This window comes from Centropristis striata, chromosome 12 (assembly GCF_030273125.1).
Source record: "Centropristis striata isolate RG_2023a ecotype Rhode Island chromosome 12, C.striata_1.0, whole genome shotgun sequence".
Taxonomy (NCBI): domain Eukaryota; kingdom Metazoa; phylum Chordata; class Actinopteri; order Perciformes; family Serranidae; genus Centropristis; species Centropristis striata.
This window is the reverse complement of record NC_081528.1, coordinates 33555007-33581004: the sequence shown is the minus strand read 5'-3', so window position 1 is coordinate 33581004 and position 25998 is coordinate 33555007. Positions and strand designations below refer to the sequence as shown.

Below are 25998 nucleotides of genomic sequence, written 5' to 3'. Positions count from 1 at the left end.
GCAAGTGTGTGGAACTCAGTACCTGAGGAGGTTAAACTGCTAACAACATACAAGGCCTTCACAAAAAAGTTGAAATTGTGGCTTATCAACACCTACAGCTGCCAACACTAAAAGATAAGACTGTTGTGTTGTTTTGATGTTATGATAAAATGTTATGTTGTGATGTTGTATGTGATACAAGTTCACATTCGACATCTCTCTTCCCGGGAAGAGAGCCTCCCGAAAGAAACCCCAACCCCAGAAAAGTAAGGAAAATAAAAGCTTTTTTGTTTGTTTGTTTTATTTGTTAATTTTGTCCACATTCCTGTTTATTATCTCATCTTTTTTTATCCACCTCATCCTCTTTGGTCCAATATATCTTGTCAGTTGTTGGGAACGATACGTTTTTTTTCTTAATCGTATCTTAAGTGTTTGTATATGTATTTTGTATATTGTACATATTTTTATTTTTATTTTTATTTTTATTTTTTGTTTGTTTTTGTTTGTTCGTTTTTTGTTTCGTAATTCTCTGCTTTTTTACATCATGGCCAGGGGACTACAGATGAAAACTAGCCTTCTGGCTAACTCTGGCTTTTTTAACCATGTATAATCATGTGTTTTATGAAATTGCACTGTCCCCTTTTAAATAAACTAATAATAATAATAATATGTGTACATTTAAGTGCTGTTTATATGCCGATATTGGCAACACTGACCTGTGCATTTGATTCCAGACCGTCCAACCTCTTGAGAGCCTGTTCCGTTTGAGACAGAGTGTCAACAGATACAGACAGCTCCCTCTCCTGAGCCGTCAGATGCTCCAGACACAACTCCATCTAAACAGAAAAAAACACCATCAGATACACACAGACTACAAAGAAAAAAAGTCTAAAATAAACCCTGGTGGCTTGCAGCGGTATTATAACTCACATTAAACCTTAAGCCTGAGGATTACACAAGACAATTTCATCAAATGCTCAAAATTGAAAGAGCCTTACCTCCTGGAAGCTTTGTTCATATCTGAGCAGCTGCAGGTACTGATGTAACTTCAGATGATGCTTCTCAAAGAAGCCATCGAAGGCTGACTCCATGTCTCTGAGCTGAGCAAGAAGCCTGAAATAAAGATTAGATTTTCCTACTTTACTTTAGCTCTCAGTAAAATATTGAGATTATAAATGTGAGAAAAGATGGCAGCCTTACCTCTGTACCGTCTCCCAGTCCAGCCTCACATCCCACTGGGAGTCGTCCTCCTTTCCGGAGGTCTCCAGGCTTGCGAGAAGATGACGACCTTCCTTTGACACAGACCTGATTGCATCCTGTCAAACAGAGGACCATTTATATAATACATGAGCAGCATTCAAAGTAGTATTTTACAATATACGACTAGATTAAAAAATTGACACTTAATATACACTACTGGTCAAAAGTTTTAGAACACACCAACTTTTCCAGAATTTAATTGAAAATGATGCAGTTTAATGTCTCAGTGTACTCTGAAATGAATGCACATTTGCAACATTTAAAATTCTTTATTGAGCATGATAGTGTTTTGAAAGTAAAAAAAAGATTCAAAATTACATTTTATGTTGGACTAAAGGACTAAAAAAAGACACAAAATGACCAAAAAAAGACACAAAACGACAAAAAAGACACCAAAAGACACAAAATGACTTACAAAGACATGAAAGGAATTAAAAAATGGACAAAATAGCCCAAGACTCCATAGAGTTAAGTTGTTAACCCATTTCTTGTTCCCTGAAAAAAGGCCTACTTGTATAATTCTGAAATGTACATTATTTTTCAGTTTTGGTTAAGCTTACCTTTTTTTATTTACCTCTGGCAGTTCACCACTTACCTTCGTACCGATTTGACTTGAACTGCTTGAATTTCAATAAAAAACTGGAAAAATTGGGGTGTTCTAAAACTTTTGACCGGTAGTGTATGTATCTTGTATGAAAACATTTGAAACCTGACCTTGAGTTTCCTGTACTTGTCAGTGTGAGACTCAAGGAGATGCTCGATGGCCTTCCCCTCATCAGTCAGCTCCGTCTCTGCCAGCTCGGTGCCAAAGCCCTGTAGCATCTGTGCAATGTCTTTGACTGTGACAGCAAAACTTTCAATAGCCTGTAGTGGAAGCAAAGGAGAAAAATCAAATAAATACAGAGACTTTTGAACAGAACGAACAGCAGCTCAATTTCTTTAGTCCTCAGGGATAGTTCGGATTTTTTGAAGTAGGGTTGTATTGTACTATGTATTGAGGACAGAGGCAGCACCAAAACCAATTTTAGATAACAACAAAAAAAATCTATTCAAATCAGTTTATTTGTATTCTATCTATCATCTATCTATGCTCTCTTCAAAGCCACCAGACTCAAAGACAGTAATTTTACCTAACAGAAAACAGGAGTTGCTGGTATACTGCTGCCTCCATCAGTTAGTGAGTTTGTGTTACTGTGAGAGGATTTAAATGAGGTCAGAATCACCGAAATCACACAATAACACAAACTAAACCTTAGAGGCAGCAGTCAACCAACAACTCCCGTGTTCTGCGAGGTAGAATAACTGTTTTTGTCAAAGGTGTCCGCGGGATTTGAAAACAGCATAAAATGATTTAATGGCTTCAATTCCCTGTTGGAAAGGGCTGCCTGACAGCAAGGTCACATATTTTAAATTTACAGTCCACTTAAATTGATATTGATTTGTAAAGGTGTCTGAAATAGTGTTGTTAAGTGTCGGTACTCCTGGTGCTTCACCACACTGAGGGCATAAGGACCGCGACCTACTGGTGGTGACACACTGACTATTGATGAGCAATTCATACAACTCCACTTAAATAATCCAAAGTATCCCTTTAAGACACAGAGCCATTGGTGGAGTACTGACACAGAAGAGAGACACGGCATCAGCTAAGTGCATGTAAACAAACTGAACATGCTTGAGAACTCAGAGAAGATTGTTTGGATTTAATGCATTTCTTGTGTATTATATTACATGTTCAAATATGCAGATTTTTAATTAGCAGCTACATCAAACTGGTTAATATATATATTTATATATATATATATATATATATATATATATATATATATATATATATATATATATACACAATACAGGCCAAAAGTTTGGACACACACCTTCTCATTCAATGCATTTTCTTTATTTTCATGACTATTTACATTGTAGATTCTCACTGAAGGCATCAAAACTATGAATGAACACATATGGAATTATGTACTTAACAAAAAAAGTGTGAAATAACTGAAAACATGTCTTGTATTTTAGATTCCTCAAAGTAACCACCCTTTGCTTACTAGAATATAAGACATGTTTTCAGTTATTTCACAATTTTTTGTTAAGTACATAATTCCACATGAGTTCATTAATAGTTTTGATGAATCTACAATGTAAATAGTCATGAAAATAAAGGAAACGCATTGAATGAGAAGGTGTGTCCAAACTTTTGGCCTGTACTGTATATATATATATATATATATATATATATATCTATATATATATATATATATATGTGTGTGTGTGTAAAACAAAATAAGAAAACAGGGCGATAAATTAAGAATGATACTGTTTCTTGTTAGCTCCCAGTGTTTTTCAGGGTTGAATTATAGCTTACTGTTCTTAAAACAATCCAGTCGCTGTGACAATAGTCCAAAGTGCCTCCAAACTCTGAAGTCAGCTGGTTCTCATCAATGTAGCGCAGCAGGTCTGTGACAGAGCTCAGCATCACCACCTAAAGGTGTAGACAAAATCTGAGACCTCACAAAGAACACCTTGTACTTTGATCAAAGTTATGAGGGTGACATGTCTCATTTTCCCTTTTATGTACATCATTACCTAGTGGTTTTGAAATTATTATTTTTTTATTTGTATTTTATATATTATTTGAAGTATTGATTTTTGGGGTAGAAAATATCTTTGCCACCGTGTAGGTATTATTAAATGCTATTAAAGGGTCCTTGTGCACAAGGTTGTTCAGGATAGTCTTTGGAAATGGCATGACAAATATTATTTTACGGTTGATGCTTCACAAATGAAAGAACTTTGATCATCGGAAATATAAGATGCATCCTTGACATTAACATGTGTTCTTGGCTGTGTCCACCACAGAACATTGTGACTCATGGAGATCAGGGTTGTAACAAGAACGAGGTGTACCTTGTTGTGATGTGGGACATGTTTGGTAACTGAGGAGGAGCTGCCTTACTGGCATCTTGAGCATGAAGTCCTCTTGGCTGAAGCGAAAGCCTATATCAGTAACAGTGCGGTGGAAGAAGCTGGTGGGTCGGAGCACCAAGACCAGGTGGAGGTTCCCAGGGAAGGAGGCCTTGGAGAGGGAAGAGAGGATCACTGTCAAACTGATGATGCTGCGGTGGGATTTGGGATGCAACTTTGTATTCAGGATGCAACATAGACTTATTTCTGTCAGCATACTGGCACAGGAAGAGATATGAGCTGAGAAGAAAAACATTAACAAGCTCTCATCCTCCACATCTGACATGAGAGACTTCGGGTCTTAACCATTCTGTCACTCAGACGATTAATGTCAGCCTAATGGATTCAAGGTTCAGTCACTTCAACATTCACACGTGCAATATGCTGCTTTTCATCCTCAGGTCTTTTAAGGTCATTGCCTGACTGTGTAGGAATTTCTACATCTGCACAGACTCTTTAACAAGAGGTCTAGCTGAACTACCGTACTGCAGAGGCGATGAGGAGTGCAAATAACTAATGCTGCATTGCAAATTGAAATGATTGAAATAACTGAATTTGAAATTTGATCTACTTGCACATTTACATCATGGAATCATTAAGTGCTGTAAAAGCATCCTCTGCAGCAGGATGTATATGCAACATTGCCTCCCATGTATTTTGTCATGAAAGCATTATTGCATGCATTTGCATGTGACGCAACTTCTGACATTCATTTGTCCTGACTCGACCACGAAGGGTCAACCACTGAAGCTTCTGATTTCAGAATAAACATGCATTAGGAAAGCCACACATCAGTCTGTTTAGGTTCCACACACAGCCGCTTAGTCGCATCACTAAGCAGAGGTGCGCTCTCTCTGCACCGCAGTGCTCCACTCCCCGCAGCGGCCACAGCCGGAGCCACTGCCGCATTCACCCTGCCCGCCCACAAAAACTTCTCCCCAAACTCTTCACACGGCCAATAAAACTAATGAGCAGCTCGTTACCGGGCTCCGGCGCATCTTCGGCATTCCCCGCCGGTAAAAGCAATCAGTCATGGTGTTAGAAGCCATCTCGGGTGAATGTAAGTTCCCGCCCTGTCCGGTGGAAATCGGTGCCAAGCTAAGGTATGCAGCTGACTCCGGCTGCCTGACCACAGCCGCAGCGCTGCTGCTGCTGCTGCTTCTGCCTCTCAGACGGAGGGTGGCAGCGCTCCCTCCCGCCTTCCTCCCTCCTCATCCTTCTCCTCCGCGTCATCAATCATTTTTGCTTACTCATTCATTTGTAGCAATATGCAACGGGACATCCAGTGCAGAATAACAGATAATTTTTTCCGCTTCCCCTTAATGAAACTACAAGTAGGAAAAACCCTCTGGTTGCATGCACAAACAGTAGTTTGATCAGTTGTGTGCTGACCAGGTATTGCTCAGGTTATTTAGCACCATGGACAGGGACTCATACATAAAACATCAGCCTATACACTCAGCCATATTGAAGCACATAAGCAATGATTGGTCATATACGTGCTGTCTGAACCGATTACTAGAACTATTGATTAGATACAAATGGCCTTGATGAAAACAGAAAAATGAAATATGAAACTCACTGCAATCCTGGCAAGTGCAGTTTTGATAGAGGCCCATGTATCCAGCCTTCGGTCTAATATGATGATAAATTTTACTCCGGGTTGCCTCGTTCTGCAAGACAAATTGCATACAGCTGTAATGTCATTGTGTGAATTCATGGAGGATTTGGTCATTTAAAGCTATCAGGCATGAAAATGAGGATAATCATTCAAAGGCAGTCAAATTATGTCATTTATAGATGCTTTAAAAGTACATATATCTATTGTTTATCATTCAAAATTCACTGCAATGGCATGTGAGGGGAAAAGCCATGGACTAAACCAATTTAAACTTCCTTGCTCCCTTGGGAGAGTCAGATTTGGACATAGAGGGCATGAGTAGGACATTTGACACTATGAAGCAGTGTGGGCCAGCTGTGATCAGAATACAATCTGGTGCAGCTTGGTGCACTGCAGAAAGAGAGAGGGAGAGAATCAGACAGGAGTAGACGAAGCACGACGCACCGAGGGATGAGAGTGAGGTATGTAAAGACTTTGGCTAAAGCTTCCTCTGGAATGTCGCTGAAAGCCGAGCACTCTGGGAGGGTGATGATGACACTGGAGTCTTCCCCACGGCCCCCTGGGAAGACAGAAGCAATCAATTTGTTTTTGAGAAATTCAATTACAGGACACTAAAGGCACTATTATGTGATGACTAAACAATGCCTCACCTGACAGATATGCCACCTGTTTCTCTATGTAGCCTCCCACCTCCTTTAAGCTCACAGGGACAGTCACTTCTGGAGGAAGACACACAATTTATAAATGCTTGAGGGGAGTGGTGTGTGCTGGAAAACTGAGGGTCTCCATTATAAACAAAATGTTACTTAAAGGCCCAATGAGTAGGATTTCCCTAATGCACAATGCCTAGTAATAATCCCTCTCAATCTTCTTATGACCCTCTTGAAGTGTGTGGCACTGTATGTAGCTGCAGACACTCTGCCCTCTGCCTTTTCTCTTTTCATTTTGCTGTGTTGTGGACATTTCTGTGCGTGGCCTTGCTGACACTGTAAATGGCATTCAGAGGCTCTGGAAGCTCTGCAAAATGATCCTGTATGGACAGAAATACTGTGCCTATTAGCTAGCTAGGAATGGCCAAAATAATGTTTTAAAGGTTTTTCCACAATGAAAACTTCACTCAGGTCTTTGTCACTGCAGTTTTGCCATGAAAGGGCTCACATTCAAAGGTACCGTATTATAAAAAAGTTATTTCCATGTCTTTAATGTACCATTTTATCTAATGTTAAAAACATAAAGAACTTTAAGTTATTTAATTACAATAAAATGATGCATTTATGCATGTGAGTTTTATTCTTTATGGGTTTGTCTCTTTTCATTTCATCTTTCTTTAAATTCTCTTTTCTGTTGTCTGTGTATCTGCTTGTACCTCTTCTGTATATGAATATGATAATAAAGAAATGGAGGGAAAAGTGCTGCTAAAGTCTTACTGTTACTCTTTCCCCAGCTGTAATGATGGTGCAGTACAGAGAGGACAGATGTGGGAAACCCACTGAACAATCAGAGCAGACATAAAGGCTTAAAGAAGGGCCTAAAGAAACAGGCACTAAAACAGTATTTCAGATAGAGGGTTAATGGAGGCATATTCAGACAGACAATACGAGACAATTATGTGTTTTTACAACATTCAAGCATGTTCAAGTAGAAAACCAAAATAAAAGTATGTCCCCTTTAAGACAGAGAGTCGGAGCTATCAGCTTTAATCTGAAAATAGAGAATTCTGTGCTTTCTTAACTTATGTCCCATGATAATACTCAGCAGATGCAGCTGTTTGTGCTGTCCTACTCTGGCAAATGTAAATCCTGCATCTGGTGCAAATTACACAGTGACATCATTAAAGTGCATTAGCTCATTTACTGTACAGCATTTAAAAGGATGTTGGTGTAGTGTGAAGTTTACTGGCAGATGGCCGGCCGTCTCATGCATGGTGCCATTAGAGTTCTTGTCTGAGTGGCTAATAAATGCACGCAGTCTCTTAAAGAGCAGTCAGTGCAGATCAAAAGAAGCTTTCTTCTGCCCTTTGCTGCACCAAGAATCATTCAGCCACATGTGTAGAAAGCAGAAATGTTGAGAGTGTTTACATATGCTATGATCTAATGCATGGAGAGGATTATCTTATCTAAGTGACACTTTAATATTACTTTCAGGCTTTCTCATCAAAGAAGAATTACTAACGACAAACATAGGAATGAAAATTAAACAGTATTAAGTGATTAACACCATATGAAACCAAATGCTCATCAGTTAAAGCACCAGATCAACAGAGCAGTCATTTTACCCGCAAATCATCATTTCCTCATCCATAATGGATAGAGACATTAAATATGAATTGGAGAAGAGAAGTAGAAAACATAGGAAACGATGGCAGGGCGAGAGAGAGAGAGAGAGAGAGAGAGAGACAGAGAGAGACAGAGACAGAAACAGACAGAGAGGGAGAGAGAGAGGGAGAGAGAGAGAGAGAGAGAGAGAGAGAGAATTATAATAATTTATTGTAAATATTGCTTTCCTTATCTTGTTATCTTTTTTTCTGATGCTTGCTTTGGCAATATATACATTGTTACGTCATGCCAATAAAGCCAATTGAGAGAGAGAGAGAGAGAGAGAGAGAGAGAGAGAGAGAGAGAGAGAGAGAGAGAGAGAGAGAGGAGGTGTTATTTTCCATGTGACTGCAGTAACAGTGTCCGTGCTGTCAGGGAGCAGGTAATGAGCTCTACTGGTACCTGCTGAATATTTGATGTGTCTGTAACAGAGGAGCTGAGCCAAGCCGGGCCACAGCAGGACCAAAGGCTGGACTTAGCAAACACGGATGCAGGCTAAAGTTACCGTCACACTGTAATAGTTATATAACCAGCTAAACCCTGCACCACAAGACCTTCAGGAAGCAGAGACAGGTCTTAAGTCATGTTGTCAACATTTACCTTTGGGATAACTGCAATATACAGGGCATAGTATGTTACTATTATAAAACACAGGATATTAAAACAGTTTTAAATAGACTCAACTTGATGTAAAAACAAAAATGAAAAACTGATTCATAAGCACACACTGCGGACCTCTACTGTGTTTTTTTTTTTCAAAGGAAGGGCAGCCTGTGCTGCAAACTGCAGTGTTGTTCATAAACTTGCCAATTTGTGGAGGTGCTGTACTCTCCCTTCACCCTGCCGGACTACCAACCTGCCAAAAGAAAAGCCTTGCACTCTGTCAATCAAACAAGGATTATTATAAAGTATAAAGCACCGTTCAGCATGAATTACTCACTTATGCGCACACATTTAAAACAGTTGAAGGTAATCAAGGTAGGAAACGCTGTGTTCTCTTGCGTCATGACCTTTCAAGCTGACATAAAGGACAGTGTGCACAGGCGAAAGTCAAATAACCTCTGTTTGCTCCTCTGCTCTTACACACTCAGAGGGAAGAATGTTTGCCAGTGTGTGTGTGGATGGAAACAGAGATTTGCTGCCAGTCAAACAGATCCAGACTCCAAGACCAATCCTTTCAGTCTGCATACAAAGCTTGAGGCAGGGAGCTTATCTCTGTTGTCCAAACAGTGATTACCATCTACTCTGATTTCATTACATACATACTATAAAAAACATTCACCCCCTTGCAGTTTTTCATGTTTTATTCCTTTACAGCACCGAATCAGGGGGGAGTTTATAGGCCTTTTTAAACAATAATAAATGGGGGAAAACATCTCAACAAAATTAGGCGTTTATACATTTTACAGGCACCATAAAACTTTGGTATAAATAGGTTTACAGGAAATTACAGCCACATGTTGAGGCTGTTTGAACATGACTTCTGTCTGAATATTATCTGAAGTGTTCTGTGCAGAAAACAGAGATTGGTCCTTTCACAGGTAAAACATTATACTTTTCTATTCTGATGTTGCAGCACTACGCCTTACTCACACAGTACAGTAAATCTTAGTGAATCATAGAGGACGGCAGCAGACAGAGGCTGGTTTCAGTGTAGAGAGTACACACACACTGCATGGATGTCGTATTCAGTCTGATTTTGTAAAGACCGAGAAGCGGACACATGTAATCCGTTGCAGAGTAAGAAATCCCCTCTTACCCATACAAACATGTTCACAGTACACAGAGGTCTAACTTCGCACCGCTTTTAGGTCATGAGATGTTTTGCTAAACAAAGCTTCAATGCTAAGGGGATTAGACTGGTGGGTGGCTGCATTCTGATAGAAAAGGGTGAAAGAAAATTGTGGATTCCACCCGCTGGGATACATGAAAACTAGATTGCTTTTAGACCAGAAAGGCTTAGATAGTAAACCCTAGACAATAGCTGCACATATCTTGGCTGGGCAGCTTCTGTGTCAGTAATGTGGGTATTCAGTTAGAAGAAATCAGATCCTTCCTGGAGTGATATTTGATGCTATTAGATCACAATATTTTGTGCTGAGGAAGGAGGAATATTTTATTTTTTCCTGTGCTTTAGGCTGGTTTTATTTGTGATGTATAGTGATTCATCATGATTCATTTGACCTTCTATCATATAAAATGACATGTTTGGTATCTACTGCACAAAAGCAAGGCAAACTAGAATAAAAGGCAACATTTCAAAGGAAACTGCGCTCATTTATGCTGAAAAATGCAGCAGCATACAGAGTACACAGGTTTAAAGGTTAATTGTTTGTATATGAGGAGTGTGGGAGTTGAGGCACTAAAAGAAGTGAAAGTGTCAGTTGAAGTTGAAACACTGAAAGGATTTGAAGCGTGAATGATGGTTAGCCAATAAAAGGTCTTGAGGTGTCATTTCTGGAAGCATTTCACATTTTATTTTATTACTGAAAGCCCTGTAGGCAGCAGAAATACAGGTGATATAGTATGTGAAGAGTTAGTGCTGAAAACAGTTGAACTGTGAGCTGAAAAGTAAGAGATGAAAGCAATTGAAATGCCGACTGATGTCCACTGCATGGTACAACACGGCTCTACTCAATCCCGTTACATTTTGCCACCTCTGTGGAGGTTCCCAGTGTACTGAGCCTTTACTAGAAGGTGGAGTTAAGACACTGTAGTCAGCTGAAAGGTCTGAGAAAATCCTCAATAGCACAACAAAGGACATGCAGCATAAACTTGCAGTTTCTTAATAGCCGAGCTACCATCAATAGCACCGCAATATGTTATTCCCTTGACCCAGATTTTCTACGCTGTACACTTTGCTGTACAACTGGTGAAGTGAAGAAGTTGCACTTTTTGGTTGCTGATGCAAGGATTTAGTGACCGACGTGTTGAAGATGATGTCATGATAGTTTGGTGCAGTAGCGATCAGCTGAGAATCCCGCTAACATTGACAGGTAACAGTGGAACATTAAATAGACGAAAAGACCAACAATGAGTCCAGGCGAACAGAGCCTAACCATGCAGTGGAAACTTGGCATTAGCCATGTAAGCAACTGAAAAATGCATAAGCACTAATAGCTGTTACACCGTCAGTTAAAGTGTAAGGGACAAGAAATTGTTGGACTGTCATTTAAAAGTGTTGTAGATAGTTGAAGTGTGCATGATGGGAATAACTGAGCGGAACATATGAGTAGTAAGAGTAAAATCTGTTGAAGTTTAGCTGACACTTAAGGCAGACAGCCTTTGTAGTGGGTGGTGATTCATAATGATTCACACAGCTTTCTGTCATATACTATTAACAGTGTGGGGAATTTACCATATTCCTGTCAGAGAAGAGAAAATGATGTTTGTTCATGGTTTACTGTACTGAGATGGAATACTACACAGACTTTAACTGATAAGTAGGACAACATCAAAAGGAAGATTTGGATTGTACTCCGAGGGGAGAACAGTTTTCTATTGGATGAGGCCCAACAACAGTCATGAGGCCCTGTGTCATGAGAATTGTGTATATTGTAGGTTTTCTTTGACATGCTCACATTCTTTAAATGAGCCAAAGACGGCTCACACACTTGTGGTGTAGAGGGGAGAGGGCAATAGCCGAGTAAAAGGATAACGTATCATTACCCATGAGGTGAATAATGAATTTATGGTTATTGTTTCATACAGCAGCGTATTCTTTGTACTCACCACTGCATCCCCTGTAAGCAGATTAGGACAAACCCAGAGAGTAAGGCTCACATTTCACACAGAGAGGGAAAAAAAGTCACTTGGTATAAATAGAAACTCTGCGTAGCCTTGTCTCTGTTACCTACACACCCCAGCTCAGGTACAATGAAGTCACAGGAGACAGAAAAAGGCAAAGGGCCATCAATTAAACAATAACTCAAGGCTGCCAAGATCCCAGAGTAATCACATTAGCCTCTGGAGGAAGCTCCTCCATGGAGCCGTCAGCCACATCAGGCACTATTTCTGTCCATCATCTTACCTTCATTCTAATTTTTTTGTGTCAATTGAAAGATACATCATTAGAGTGATGGCTAGCAAACGTTGAGTGTGGTGTTGTTTGTGATAATTCTTGTGGTAATTACAGTATTGTGTCAAAATGACCATAAAGCTTCCTTTTGAGAGTCAGTTTAGTTGCTGCTTTAGTATAAATTGTGTTGACAGTTTAATTCGCCTGATAACTCAATATATATCACAACATACCATAAAAGCTGCATTATGTTCCTTGTGAACAACATATTTGAACTACTGAACACTGAATGGGTTAGCTGACATCAGCTGCATGCATTTTTCTCACCATCACTGTGCCACTATGATCTACAACCCACATGTACAGATATTTGGGCAACAAATGATCACGTTGGATAAATATCTATCCATCTGATGGCTTAAAATAGCATGACATAATCCCTGCAATGGCTCAGTGTTGGAGCGAAGCTGCAGGAACCGTCCCATCAATAACACTGACTAACCTAAGATACAGAGTGCAGTTCTCCAGTTACCTCTTTAATGATTCTCAGAAGTCACAAATGAACACTGTGAATCAAACTAAATGGACTTTCGCTCCAGTGATTTTAGGTTTAAAGCTGTTGAACTGTGCTGAGAATAACAATGCCAAATGTAGTAATGGTGAATAGTTTTTAGAGCAGATACAGGATTATATTCAAAAGCCTGCTGGTGGCTACGGGAAGTTAAATGAGGACAGTCAGCATCATAGTACTCACGCTGCAGAATGCTCTCCAGCTCGGAGCCAGCCTGCAGAAGGCAGCGGTAGCCCTCCATCTCCCTCTTGGACTCTTTCTCCGGCTCTCTCTCCTCCTGCAGTGAGGCCGGGCCCATTCCCTTCGCCTTCGGCACAGGATCAGGCTGGGGGGAGCAGACGCTGTCGTGGGAGGTATTGACAGCAGTCCAGGCCTCACATCCTCTTCAGAGTCCTATAGCCCTGCATAGTGTCATGGAAACTTATGCCAACCTGCCTCTGCGGGTCCCAGTATCCAGATGGGACTGTTCCCAGAGGCTGCTGCTGGATCTTCCTGACCTTGAGCTGCATAGAGGGCCTCCACACTGAGCAGCAGTTACAACAGAAGACCTACCCAAATAAGCAGAAACAGTGGTTTGCTGTCCTGTTGCTGTCCAGGCTGGGTGTAATAAGCTTTCCCCCCTCATACACACACACACACACACCAGTTCAGGCAGACTGTCCTGCCCTCAGCAGCAGTTACTTCAAAACAAACTAGGCTCCATCTGGCCACTGCTGTCTGTCCCTCTCTCGCCCCTCCCCTCTCTCTCTCTCTCTCTCTCTCTCTGGGTTTAGTGCGTCAGCTCTGCACCGAGCAGAGCTCAAGAGTCTGCTCATGACACACAGCCAACTCCCTCCCAACTTTTCCTCTCACTTCCCTCATGCTCACTTCTGCTGTTTTCTATGCCCCCAGTATAGTGCTGACTATACTACAGTGGGCTGGATTGTTAGGCTGCCTGGCTGCTGTGTTCATGTCCCCACTTTCTGCAGCTTTACCATAATATAGATGCACACAGAGCGGAGAATAGATCTATTGTAAACAGAAAATGAAAATCTACCGCACCCTCAGCCAACAAGTTTGGCCCATGCGAAGCACAGCCTTTAATACACAACAATCACATTCAAACAGAACAAATATGAAAGGGTGTCATTGTGTACATACTGATACACTGAGCCTTTCTCAGCTCCCTACTGCTAAAGCCCACAACTACTCTGAATGGAGGGCTCATTAACAGTAGAGGCTATAGTGGATAAAACAGGCATATAAATGGATGTCACCCTCCTCTACAGTGACTCACAGCGCTTGATGTTTTCTTGATTTGAGGCCACACACGGAGCAGTGGGAGAGCAGCAGTATGGCGTCCTGATACGCAGCCACTCAGCTGATCCAGCTTAGCCTCTCAGCCATCTCATTACTGCACAGCATCTGCTTAGTGTGGTCAAATGCACACAAATACACACGCTCAGCCGCCCACACGTACACACGTCTTCACATCAGACAGAACCTGCTGACACAACCCTCGGTGTAACAGAGCACTAGTAGACTTTGGATTATCTTCAAAACATTCTGCTTTATTACAGAAAATCTTCAGGTTTTGAACATACTAGTTTCAAAGAGGTACATTCAGCTTGGAGGTTTGGAGTGTTGAGGCTGGAGACCCAAAGGGCTGGAGGTGGCAAGGTGTCCCTGCTGCATGACGCAGGGATGCTGAGGTGCCTGAAGATGTCCACCTCCACCCAATCACAGACAGGGACAGCGTCCACAACCACTGAGCCTCTCGTGCTTTTTTTTTTTTTTTTTTTTTTTTTTTTTTGACATTTTGATTTTCTTACAAAAAGTGGCTGGAAAAAGGTTGCATTAAAAATACAATCCATTCTTTTATACTTTTCATTTAGACAGGCAAAACGTTAGATTCCAAGATAATTTTTTAAGCTCTGAAAATAGCATCTCTGATGTCACTTAAAGGTTTTATAATTTTATTTCAAACAAAGCAGGCAGCCCCTCTCAGTGTGTCCTTTTACATCCGGTGTCCCCGGCACAGTGCAGTCTGGAGTTGACATGTGGCAGAGTAAAGAACAGCCTCCTTTATGTTCATCAGGAAAAACAAGCCGTCTTAGTAGAAAATGTTGCTGAAAGGTATGTGTATTTTTTTCATTTGTTAAGAACAAATCAACATTAACTAATTTTTTTAAATCTCCATTTGGTGTTATGAATGCCATTCTGCAGATGCACTGTATCGGGTATGTCGGTCAGTACTGGAGTTTTTGTTTGAGGAGGGATCAGTGTGGTAGTAAACTACAAAATCACCATACTGGCAGATTATGTAACATAAAACATAAATGAATCATCGGGTTGGAACCAAGAGTTAAGATAACCTGATAAAAGTGGCTTTTTTAATTTTTATTTTGGGGTATTGGGAGTGCGTTCAGGGGGGGCTGCCTGTCTTTGTATGTATGACAAAGACTATTAAACAGGATTGGCACGGCTCACATCAGGGCTGGAGTAACATAGACTAACTCAACTGGCACAAAGCCGACCAATCTCCACAATAAAAATAAAAAAAAGATTTATGTAATAAAAGTATAACATTTGTGAGTAAAAGTACACTGAACAATAAATATATGTCAAACAGACAATACATGTTTGTGGAAAAAAACACACAGAAAACAATATTCAGAAACCGTATCTAAAAGTGTTTGAAATCATGGCATGTTTAAATGGAATGTATGAAGCAGTACACATAGGAAGTTAAAGGAAGGAACAAAACGGTCCACTCAGTCATCCTGTCAGCCCGCAAATTTGACCCAAACTGCAGGAGAGAGATGGAGTGTGGAGCCTCACAGTGGCATTAACTATGTTGACTCTGCAGGACTGGAGTTGATTTTTATTTTTTTACACTCCAACTTCAGCCTGCCTGAGACAAATGATGCAAACTAGATAATGGGTAATGAACATAAATACCTCATTTAGGCTTTAGTGCATGTGTGCATTTTTGTGTGTGGTTACTGTGTGTGTTGTTCTCATCTATCTGATATGTGCATGTGTGTGCTCAGGCATATATTCATGTGCCTTTTGTGACCATCTACCTAACGAAGAAACCAGCTTCCTTAATAGTGCAGGAAATGTCCGAGAGAACTACATCAACGAGGTTCAAGTAATCCTGGTTTTCATGACACACGGCGCTTTTTCATCCAGCACGCACTTATGAAACATACACACACACTGACTTGTCACTTTCAGGTCACACTAGTGTGGACAGAATTGGGTCGCATCATCTTTTTGGCTTTGAGCAGATGCTATCATACATCTCTAACCTATATATACACAGTACAGCACATATATTAAATTTCTCATCTTTAAATTGACTCTTAAATGATCTCTGAGGTTGGACGATTTAGGTTACGCTCTGAGCAATGTTTCATTGCTTAAAATCTCTAATCTATCTTTCAATCTTGCATATACACACAAACACACACACACTTTTTGGATTGAATATGGCCTCCATCATAAACTCCTCTTATATCTTAGTATTCAATAGAAAATGCAGATTCATCATTGGAAACAAAATCATATAATCATCTATAAACCAAAAAAATGTTCTAACAGTCTGAAATCACCTTCAGTAACTTTTCATCTTAAATGATTTGGACCCGTCGATGAGTGCATTTACTGAAACATATAACCGTTTAAAGAATAACCGTTGAGAAAAGCGAAAATAACTGTGAAGTAGAATAACCTCTCAAAGTGTAACCGTTTGAGTGAATGAGATCATTACGTCTTAATTAAAAACTTTGCGGATTACAGTGACTGAACATCAGTGGAGTGAAGTGTTCTTTTGAGCCTTCTTTCATGCAGGTGAACCATTCTTGGAGTGGAGATTATTACCACTGCTTGTTAAAACACAGCAGTTGGATAGAGCTACTGACAAGGCAGCCGTGTATGCATTCATTTGTAAGCTAGTACAGTATTTTTTATAAAAGAAGTAAAAGAAAGAAAAGTCATGCCTGTCATCTGAGTAGATATTTTAAAAAATAATGCAGGGCACTGCTCTGCAGGCATGCGTTGGGGGGTTAGGAGCTTTTGGGATTGGGCGGAGAAGGACGGAGCAGAGAGACACATGTCCAAAGACTGTGAAACCCTTTTATATCCCTTCCCCCCCAGTCAGGACATCTCTCTGTTTCTTTTTTTTTTTTCCTCCTCTTGGTTTCAGATCAGGCATGATGGCAGACGGCTCTGACCTGACTGGTACGGGACCCTGAAAGTGGCTGATTCCACTGTTGTTGTGAGTCCTTGCTGCCTTTCACTCGCGCTCCTTCAGATGCTTGTAGGATAGTGGTGTGACCGCCGCGATCTAGAAACGCACAAGCAGACAGATTTTACTTCAAGGTTTTCATCGTGAGCTTGTGCCAACAAGAGGAAGAGACGCCTTAAAATCAGCAAAAAATCATCAATCAAGACAATAAAAAGTGATTGTCAGAGTTGCACAAGGCATGAAAAGAAAAAACACTAAAAATGACAACTTCCCAGCCACCAGAGACAAGCAGAAATTAGTATGCTCCCAGTTTCAGCCAAGTCTACTGATCTGTTGAAGCTCAGCAGGGACATTAAACAGACACAGAAGTTAATTAGCTCCATCTCACTGGCGTTTACCTGGATATTTGTAGGAGGCCGCCCTCTGACAGCTACTGGGAGAATAGAAATGCAGGTTAAACAGTGAATGCTAGTGCAATTCTGGTGCAATTCTTATGCAACAGATATTGATGACCCTGGTCAACAGTGATGGGAAGGTGTGACATTCAGTCCTGCCTACAGGGGGTGGACAAAAAAAATGAAAACACCTTTACATTTAATACAATATCAAGTCCCCTGAAAGCTTTAAAGAAGCAGCACTGTTACTCCAAATCACCTCCAGAGTTCTTGATATTGTGGCCATAAATTAGGACTTTAAAGATGTCTTGTGGGTTAATTGAACAGTGGTTGAGACAAGTTAAAACCACTGACTGTATAAAAGAATTGGACATAAGATCCAGGTCTGAAAGACATTATATCATAAACATGTATACTGACAAAATGTATAATAAATGCTGAAATTGTGAAATAACCCAACACATTTTTAAAACTCTGTTAATTAGAAAATGTTATTTAATTCTGCTTTTTATATATATATATATATATATATATATATATATATATATATATAATAACAGTTTTCAGTTATATTTTTATTAATTTCCAGCAGTTTGAAAATGTTGAATTATGATTGTTAAATACATATAATGATAATAACAATTATAATAAATATAATAATGAGCTGGGTTTTAAAAATGGATGATTTCACATTTTCTGATACATTTCATAATGTCTTAATTATTTATTTATTTATTTGATGTTTGGCATTTTGGCACCTTTGATGTTCTACAACTTTTTAAAAACATTTATATCATGAAATGTTTCCTTTCTTTTTGTTGCCACCCCCTTTATGTAATGCAGGACCATTGTCTGAGGGAAATGTCACATCATGCAGTGAGTTAAGCTCAACACTCACAAATGCATACATGTTTTGCCAACAAAGTAAGCAGACGCTGACCACCAACACAGGTTTGCACACATGACGAAACGACCATCACCTCACCACAACGTTACAAACGGTACATTAATGTCAGACTGGGGAAGTTATAATCACAGACCAACGCTGCTTTTTTTTTCACATGGTCAGGTACGACAATCCACGCAGACTGACACTGACACCTCACACTCAGACATCCCTGGTACAAAAATGAAATGAACTGAAATTAAAAACATTTAAAATTGGGTTTTTAAAAGCACATGCAGAAGGTAATGTAAGCGGGGCTTCAAAAGGGAGGCTGAAAGGAGCATGTTTTTAGGGTAGGTCTTGAGTTGCAATCACATGTTTACACATTTTGATTAAAAATGTTGACAAAAGACATGGAAAAGGTGCATCTCTTCAGCCAGCCAATATCAGCTCACACAACACAGAGGAACACACGGGGTCTTTCTGAATGTGGCCTGTATGCCGTTATGCCTTTGATTCTCTTGTTAAAACTCAGAGTTAGGGACCGGAGAAGCTGGAGAGGTTGGCTGGGGGGGGAGCGAGCCTTTGATTGGCTTAAATGGCCTGAAGGTGGTCTGGTACCTGTTTAAATGACAGTATTGGACTCATCTGAAAAGGTTCTCATGAGCAGGGGCCTGGCTGAAGACCGGGGAGACTGCTGGCCCCCCGCGCTCGACTGAACCGGATTCTTCTAGAAGGGTGAGGCAAGAGACACCAATGACATCACTACGCTGACAAACACATACAAACTTGGCCTCTGTCTTGCACACAGACAAACATATATACACAGGGAACAGACATATACATACACAAAGACTTCAACACTGGACAGGTGGACAATGAAAATCAGTCCTGGTGCCTTTTTTAGACACCTTTTCCTCTCTGGCTCTATATTAATTGATCAAAGTTGATTTAAGACTACAGCTCGTTGCACATTTCTAAAAAGCATGTACGATATAACGCTGTGCAGAGAAAAAGCATTGGCCTGCAGGGTTTGTGGTGAGGATCCAGGGTGAGGTTGTTGACTCGAGCCTCATGCAGGTAAGTTTGGGTGCTTTGTCGTGCTGCATTCACCCGACTTGACATGCGGAGGCAGCAGGCATTGGAGCAGCACAGGCAGCTGGGAGGAAACACTGACTGATACAACTGGACAGACAAGAATGGAAGACTGACTGCACGTTTGGACACCCGGTCCTACTCCGCACTGCTTGTGCACACACACACACACACACCGGCCCACTGATTAACAATCCAATTGAACATCTAATGAAAAGCACTCATGTCAAAGTTAACAGATGGGGCCCTCCAAGGGTAGCATTCCCTATCATTCATCTGTATTGTCTAATCTAATTTGTCCAACCGAGTGGGGACAGTTAAACACCACAAAAGGGCCAACCCGAGTCACTTTAGATGGTGAGGAAGGAGGCAAACAGTGGGAGAGGAAGGACACAACAGGTAGGAAACAAGCAAGACTGGCAGACACAGAAACTCTGCAGGAAGAGACTTGGAAGTATAAGAGCTGACAGAAAGAAAAATAGACCTCAGTCACTCCACGAGAAGCTGTGAGTGCTAGCGGTCTGCGACAACATGAAGATAGTAGAAGTCCCCGAGGAAGGAAGCCGATGTTTCATCTTTAGGAAGGCGGGTCCAGAGAAGAAGAGAGAACAAATAAGAAGGGTGAGACAGGGTAAGAGGAATGTGAAGAGCAAAAGCGAGAGCACTATTAAGGAAAACAACGCTGAAAAGGTGGAAAAGAAGTAAAAAGGGAGTAGGGGGGAGGGGACTGTATCACTTATAGCATATGTAATATGTAGACTGCAAAATCCTCAATATGCCAGCTCCTGCATTGTGAAAATTCTGATTGATTCTGCAACTTTAACAAGTGGAAGATACACACTCAAACAGAAATAAGTAATTAAAAAAATATCACCATATGATGTATATATATATATTGTACAAAACTGCCCTCAAATATGTGCACAACATTTAGTTTGGTTTATTTCTTCTCCCACATAAAACAGGTCTAGACACAATATAAAGTGTGGAACGCACCAAACAGCACAGCGTATGCCACCAAACATTTCCAGCTGCTTGGAAAACACATTAGGCTCATGGGGAGGTAATTGAAACAACAGAAGAAGCCTGGGAAAGTTGTCTTCCAGAGGAAATGGGAGGGAAATCAAACTGTCCTCTGAGATGCAATTGCACAGAGAGAAAAAACTGCCCAGGATAAGGATAAGTGGAAAGTTTTTTCCAAGTCTAACCCTGTGTTAATAGTTTCGACAATAGTTATCTCTTGGTATGTACCAGATATAGTATATGTATAGAAAATATTTTCTTTTCCATTTACTTGTCTTGAAGTTGGGGGCGTAATTTTCTTCACTCACATGTGATTTTAGTGACTAGCTGACCCCACCCATTATATTAAATGACGTTTAAACATTAGCTCATGTGTCACACTTGCTAAAAGAGTGTTTTAAAGGATCAGGGGTGTGTGTGTTTGGACTTCAGCAGGATAAAAAAATTGTTTATATTCCAAAAAATGTGGTTGAGGCGAGGAAGTTGTTGGTGGAGGCCAAAAGTTCTTGACAGTAAAACATTGCTACGCATAAACAAAAAACTTCAGTTGCAATCATATATGAACAATTTGATTTAAATCCCTCTAATAACTATACATGACCCACATTAAACATGGGCTCCATTAACAACAAACCCTTGGGAAAATCAATGGTTAGATTGTCACAATAAATATATGTTTGAGCATCGTAAATCTGGGACAGATATAGTGAAGGCAGAAGAGTGAGAGAAAGGAATGAAAGAGAGATGGTGAGAGAGAGAGAGAGAGAGAGTGAGAGAAAGCTCCTCCTCTGGGAAGAGTCACAGAGCTGTAGATGAGCAGCAGTCTATGTTTCTGCCTGTCACAAACTGAGAGACAGCGAGTGACACACAGCTGTTGTTTGTTTTGTTTTTATTTTTCATTTTTATTTTTTCTTCTTCTTTGCTGGGACAGCTAGATTGTATGAATGATATTATAAATTATATATTGATTGTAATAATAATAATCTTAATATTAATAATATTGCTTTCTTTTATTGTTATTAGTTTTTCTTTTCTTTTAAAATGAATAATAGAATTATAATAATTTATTGTAAATATTGCTTTCCCTATCTTGTTATCTTTTTTTCTGATGCTTGCTTTGGCAATATATACATTGTTACGTCATGCCAATAAAGCCAATTGAATTGAATTGAATTGATAGATTGGTTGTAATTCAATGATTGTAAATATTGCTTTCTTTTATTGTTATTAGTTTTTTCTTTTCTTTTAAAATGAATAATAGAATTATAATAATTTATTGTAAATATTGCTTTCCTTACTGTTATCAGGTTTTTTTTTCTGACGCTTGCTTTGGCAATATGTATAGTGTTACATCATGCCAATAAAGCCAATTGAATTGAATTAAGAAAGAGAGAGAGAGAGAGAGAGAGAGAGAGAGAGAGAGAGAGAGAGAAAGAGAGAGAGAGAGAGAGAGAGAGAGAGAGAGAGAGAGGGTGCAAACGTGTGAGAGTCCAGGTGCATGTGTGTGTGTGTGTTTCAGCTCTACCTGTCGAGCGTGGGGCCCGCGGGGCTTGCGGAACACCACAAGCAGGATCTCTGGCAGTAGGCTGAGCAGGATGAGCAGGATGATGACCAGCCAGGCCGACACCGAGCTCAGCATGTTGGCAAACACAAAGTACAAACGTTGCTGCTTCAGGAAAGGCCTGCAGGAGAGGGAACAGTTTGGTTTACACTGACTGAGAGAGCTACAGGGGTTGTATAGAAAGCTCTAGTAGATCAGCTACAGTAACTATATTGTTATCTTGTCCTGCTTTCTAACCATATTATTCCTCCCCAGAAGAAGCTGAAAAACACATAGAAAGCCAGGGAGCCCCAGATGACGAAGTGGTTGATCCATGTCCAGTGCCGTGTGTCCAGAGCGAGCTGGAATGAAAAAGAAAAGTCAATAAATATCACGCCATGTCAGTATATCTTCTCCAAACTCATGAAAGTGTGTGTTCTTGAATCAGCAGTTTCACAAAATAAATAAAATTGAAGGGATTAGTTTACCTTAAGTGTGACAGTGAAGACAAGGACAGTGAAGACAATTGTTCCATATGACCAGTTGCCAAAAACCTGGATATAAATAAGACAGATGAGAAAGTGTACTTAGGGAGACAATGCTTAATCAAGTGATTTAATTACTGCACACATTTAGAAGGTGAACTGAATCAAACCTGGCCATTATCCTGCAGTGCTGGGTTGCTGAACAAATATCGAACACCAAAGAAGAAGAGCAAGCCGTGGAAGACTCCAAGTAAAGTCCAGTAGAGGAACGGTCCCCACCGTAACATTGCGTTCTTAGCGATCTCTCTAAAGAAAGTAAGAAACAGAAAGGTGAACAAAGTTATTGTCATTATAAAGTCTCGTTCAAATCTTCTCAATTAACAAAAGGAAACTAAATATTTGATTTTTATCGATAATTAAACGTCTTATGTTTAATGTAATGAAAGTCTAAAAGGGATAGTTTTTTAGCAGTGAGGTTGTATGAGGTACACTACCGGTCAAAAGTTTTAGAACACCCCAATTTTTCCAGTTTTTTAATTAAATTCAAGCAGTTCAAGTCAAATGAACAGCTTGAAAGGGTACAAAGGTAAGTGGTGAACTGCCAGAGGTAAATAGAAAAAGGTAAACTTAACCAAATCTGAAAAATAATGTACATTTCAGAATTATACAAGTAGGCCTTTTTCAGGGAACAAGAAATGGGTTAACAACTTCACTCTGGAGTCTTGGGCTATTTTGTCCATTTTTTAATTCTTTTCATGTCTTTGTAAGTCATTTTGTGTCTTTTTTTAGTCATTTTGTGTCTTTTGGTGTCTTTTTTTGTCATTTTGTGTCTTTTTTTAGTCCTTTAGTCCAACATAAAATGTGATTTTGAATCTTTTTTTTTACTGTCAAAACACTATCATGCTCAAAGAATTTTAAATGTTGCAAATGTGCATTAATTTCAGAGTACACTGAGACATTAAACTGCATAATTTTCAATTAAATTCTGGAAAAGTTGGTGTGTTCTAAAACTTTTGACCAGTAGTGTACTTATTACATACAGCAGATGGCGCTAAAGCCACCAGACTCCTTTGATGAAAATAGTAATTTTGCCTTGCAGAACACAGGAGTTGATGGTCTGCCGCAGCCTCGATGGTTAGTTTGCTTGTGTTAATGTGTGAATTTGTTGTCTTCAAGGGTTAGTTCAGATTCACCAAAGCCACATAATTACACAAACAAACTAAACCATCGAAGCAGCGGTAGACCAGCAATGCAAAAATACAGACTGGCCATTCAAAATAGTGATGAAAACACTAATTTATCTAACTATTTTATCCATTTCTATAAGATTAATTTAACCCTTTGATGCACAACATGGGTCAAAAATGACCCACGTTATTTAATGCCTCTGTGCTCCATCTTTTAATATCAACTTATTTTATGATTAATAATAATCTATAATAATAATTATTATTTCCATTTTACTACTTAGCCAATAATTTTGCTAAGTAGTTAGCTTAGCAAGCTCCTTAGCTAAATACTTAGCCAAAAAGTTAGCTTAGTAGTTAGCTTTGCAAGCTACTTAGCTAAAAATGGATATGGGTCATTTTTGACCCATGTTGTGCATTACAAGGGTAGCGAAACAAAAGGGTATTTTATTAAAAAATGAATTAAGGAAAACATAAAATTAGGATGTATGATGACCAAAAACAAACTAATTGAGGGAAACCTGGAATACTGAATGATGATAATCATTTATTGCAAAGATATATAACATAAAATCTCTGTAGGGTCACTTTAGACCCATGTTGTGCATCAAAGGGTTAAGGAAGCAATTTAACAACTGCAGATGAGCAAATGTCCCCCTGTTTACCTGTAGAGGGTAGCATTGTCCAGCAGAACCTCAATGCAGAGGTGCTGCTCCAACAGGCTGTAAGCCAGGATGGGCATAGAGGTGAAGCAGATGTTGTACATCGTCAGATAGGCCGCGTCATACAGGGGCTGGGGGGGGAGGGGGGGAGCAGGAGGGGGAGGGTATTGTAGGAAGGAGGAGGAGGAGGGGGAGGGATGGGGCAACCAGGGGTTAATATCATGGATAGGACAAAACCCATACACACCATCATACTTACACATACAATGTGTCATATAAGAAAGCTTATGTCCATCTTTCGTGTATTTATGGGGAGATTAAAATATTCACCCCTAACCACAAATGCCAAAACATGATCAATAATCCTTGAAAATAAAATAAATCTAGATTAGGTTATGCACAATTAACAGATATTTCTTTCTAGGAGCGATTTTTATATGAATGCAATTCCATGAAACATCTATAAAGTACCCTCACGTCTCGGTAAAGAAAAGTGAATTTAACAATGTGCTCCAAACTGTAATCAGATCATCTAATTTCTATAATGCACTATTATGTTATTGTGTTTATAACAGTGTGAAAACACACACACAAGCACGTCACCATGAATACATGATATCCAGATACAATGTACCATGGTGGCAGAAAATGACACGTCTGTATTATTCTAACAGTGCTATGTAGTGGGTCAGTATATAAACATATCAATCAGAGCTCAAACATCCCAGGGGGCACTCAGGGTGGGACAATCTGAGGGAAAGAGTCTGGCATTCAGAAGGACAAGGAGGTGCGGATTCAAGGGAGTCTGCCTCCTTTCATGTTCAGAACATCTTTGAACCTCAAAGGGCCTCAGGACATACTCACTTGCTGGGAATAGCCACAGAAGAACTGGTACAAAAACTGAGGTAAGATGAAGCAAAGGTTCTGCAGACAAACAGAGAAAGAGAAAAGGCTCACACTGATGCACAAAAACATCAAAGGACATTCAGTGCATTCATGACTTCCAATGTGCTTATAATATAGGGACAATAATACAATACATTAACCCAAGCTGAACTTAAAAAAACGGTTTAATTTGTTAAGAGGATTGATTCTGTCAAATCTGTCTCACAACATAATCCTCAAAGTTAGTATGTGGTTTTGTTTGGGAAATAGAGACTTTGCTGAAACCCAAAGCAACTTCTTAGGGTGAAGAATAAAAAAAATAAAGTCAAGGTGGCGTCTGTTCCTCCTACCTTGTAAAAGAAATACTGCACCAGATGTGCAATGCGAACATAGTAGAGATGCCCATGAGCCAACAAAAGTTTCTTGAGGTGCTTGAGTTTGGGGATGGCGTAATCACTGTTCCTCACTGCCTGCCGACCCTCTTTACCCTTAATGCCTGAAACACAGAGAACAAATATCTCACACCAGCTTCACCAAAAGGTCACACTTCCCTTCATTTGGAACAATAGTTACAGAGTGGGAAGTTTCTTACCAATGCCAACATGAGCCTCCAAAATCATGCTCACATCATTGGCACCATCTCCAATGGAAAGGGTGATCGGGCTGCCTTTAGAGTTTTTCACCATTTTAACTATCTAAAGATAGAGCAAGACAGAGGGGAAACAATTTAAAAACTCTGAGGCATTTCAACAGGAAAACTAATTGACATGCTTTGACTTTGCCATGACGGATGAATGAGAGTCCAGTTGCTTTTCAGTTCAGATGCAAACAAGTCCATTTATTTCACATCTCATGCTTTAACCCATTGGCGCCTG

At 39.9% G+C, this 25998-nt stretch overlaps 2 protein-coding genes across 4 annotated transcripts in view; both read right to left on the bottom strand.

Annotated features, from left to right (window-relative positions):
• mcf2a (MCF.2 cell line derived transforming sequence a) overlaps positions 1-13388 on the bottom strand; it is a 34096-nt gene extending 20708 nt beyond the window's left edge. The window contains exons 1-10 of the mRNA XM_059346039.1: positions 12918-13388; positions 6481-6549; positions 6275-6389; positions 5792-5882; positions 4202-4321; positions 3611-3727; positions 1954-2103; positions 1180-1295; positions 978-1092; positions 696-815 (exon numbers count right to left, since the gene is read on the bottom strand). Coding sequence (XP_059202022.1) covers positions 696-815; positions 978-1092; positions 1180-1295; positions 1954-2103; positions 3611-3727; positions 4202-4321; positions 5792-5882; positions 6275-6389; positions 6481-6549; positions 12918-13032 — 1128 coding nt within the window. The 5' untranslated portion in view covers positions 13033-13388. The remainder of the gene's footprint in view (positions 1-695; positions 816-977; positions 1093-1179; positions 1296-1953; positions 2104-3610; positions 3728-4201; positions 4322-5791; positions 5883-6274; positions 6390-6480; positions 6550-12917) is intronic.
• A 2895-nt stretch (positions 13389-16283) lies between these two features.
• The window catches only part of atp11c (ATPase phospholipid transporting 11C), a 48737-nt gene continuing 39022 nt past the window's right edge, over positions 16284-25998 (bottom strand). Inside the window, exons 21-31 of one of the 3 annotated variants that reach the window (XM_059345856.1) lie at positions 25716-25818; positions 25474-25619; positions 25103-25162; positions 24242-24369; positions 22560-22695; positions 22393-22458; positions 22163-22266; positions 21890-22046; positions 18868-18976; positions 17364-17398; positions 16284-17064 (exon numbers count right to left, since the gene is read on the bottom strand). In XM_059345856.1, the coding sequence (XP_059201839.1) occupies positions 18872-18976; positions 21890-22046; positions 22163-22266; positions 22393-22458; positions 22560-22695; positions 24242-24369; positions 25103-25162; positions 25474-25619; positions 25716-25818 (1005 nt within the window). In that variant the 3' untranslated portion in view covers positions 16284-17064; positions 17364-17398; positions 18868-18871. Of the gene's footprint in view, positions 17399-18867; positions 18977-21889; positions 22047-22162; positions 22267-22392; positions 22459-22559; positions 22696-24241; positions 24370-25102; positions 25163-25473; positions 25620-25715; positions 25819-25998 lie in introns of all 3 variants that reach the window. The other 2 variants (XM_059345855.1, XM_059345857.1) reach the window with 2 other exon arrangements.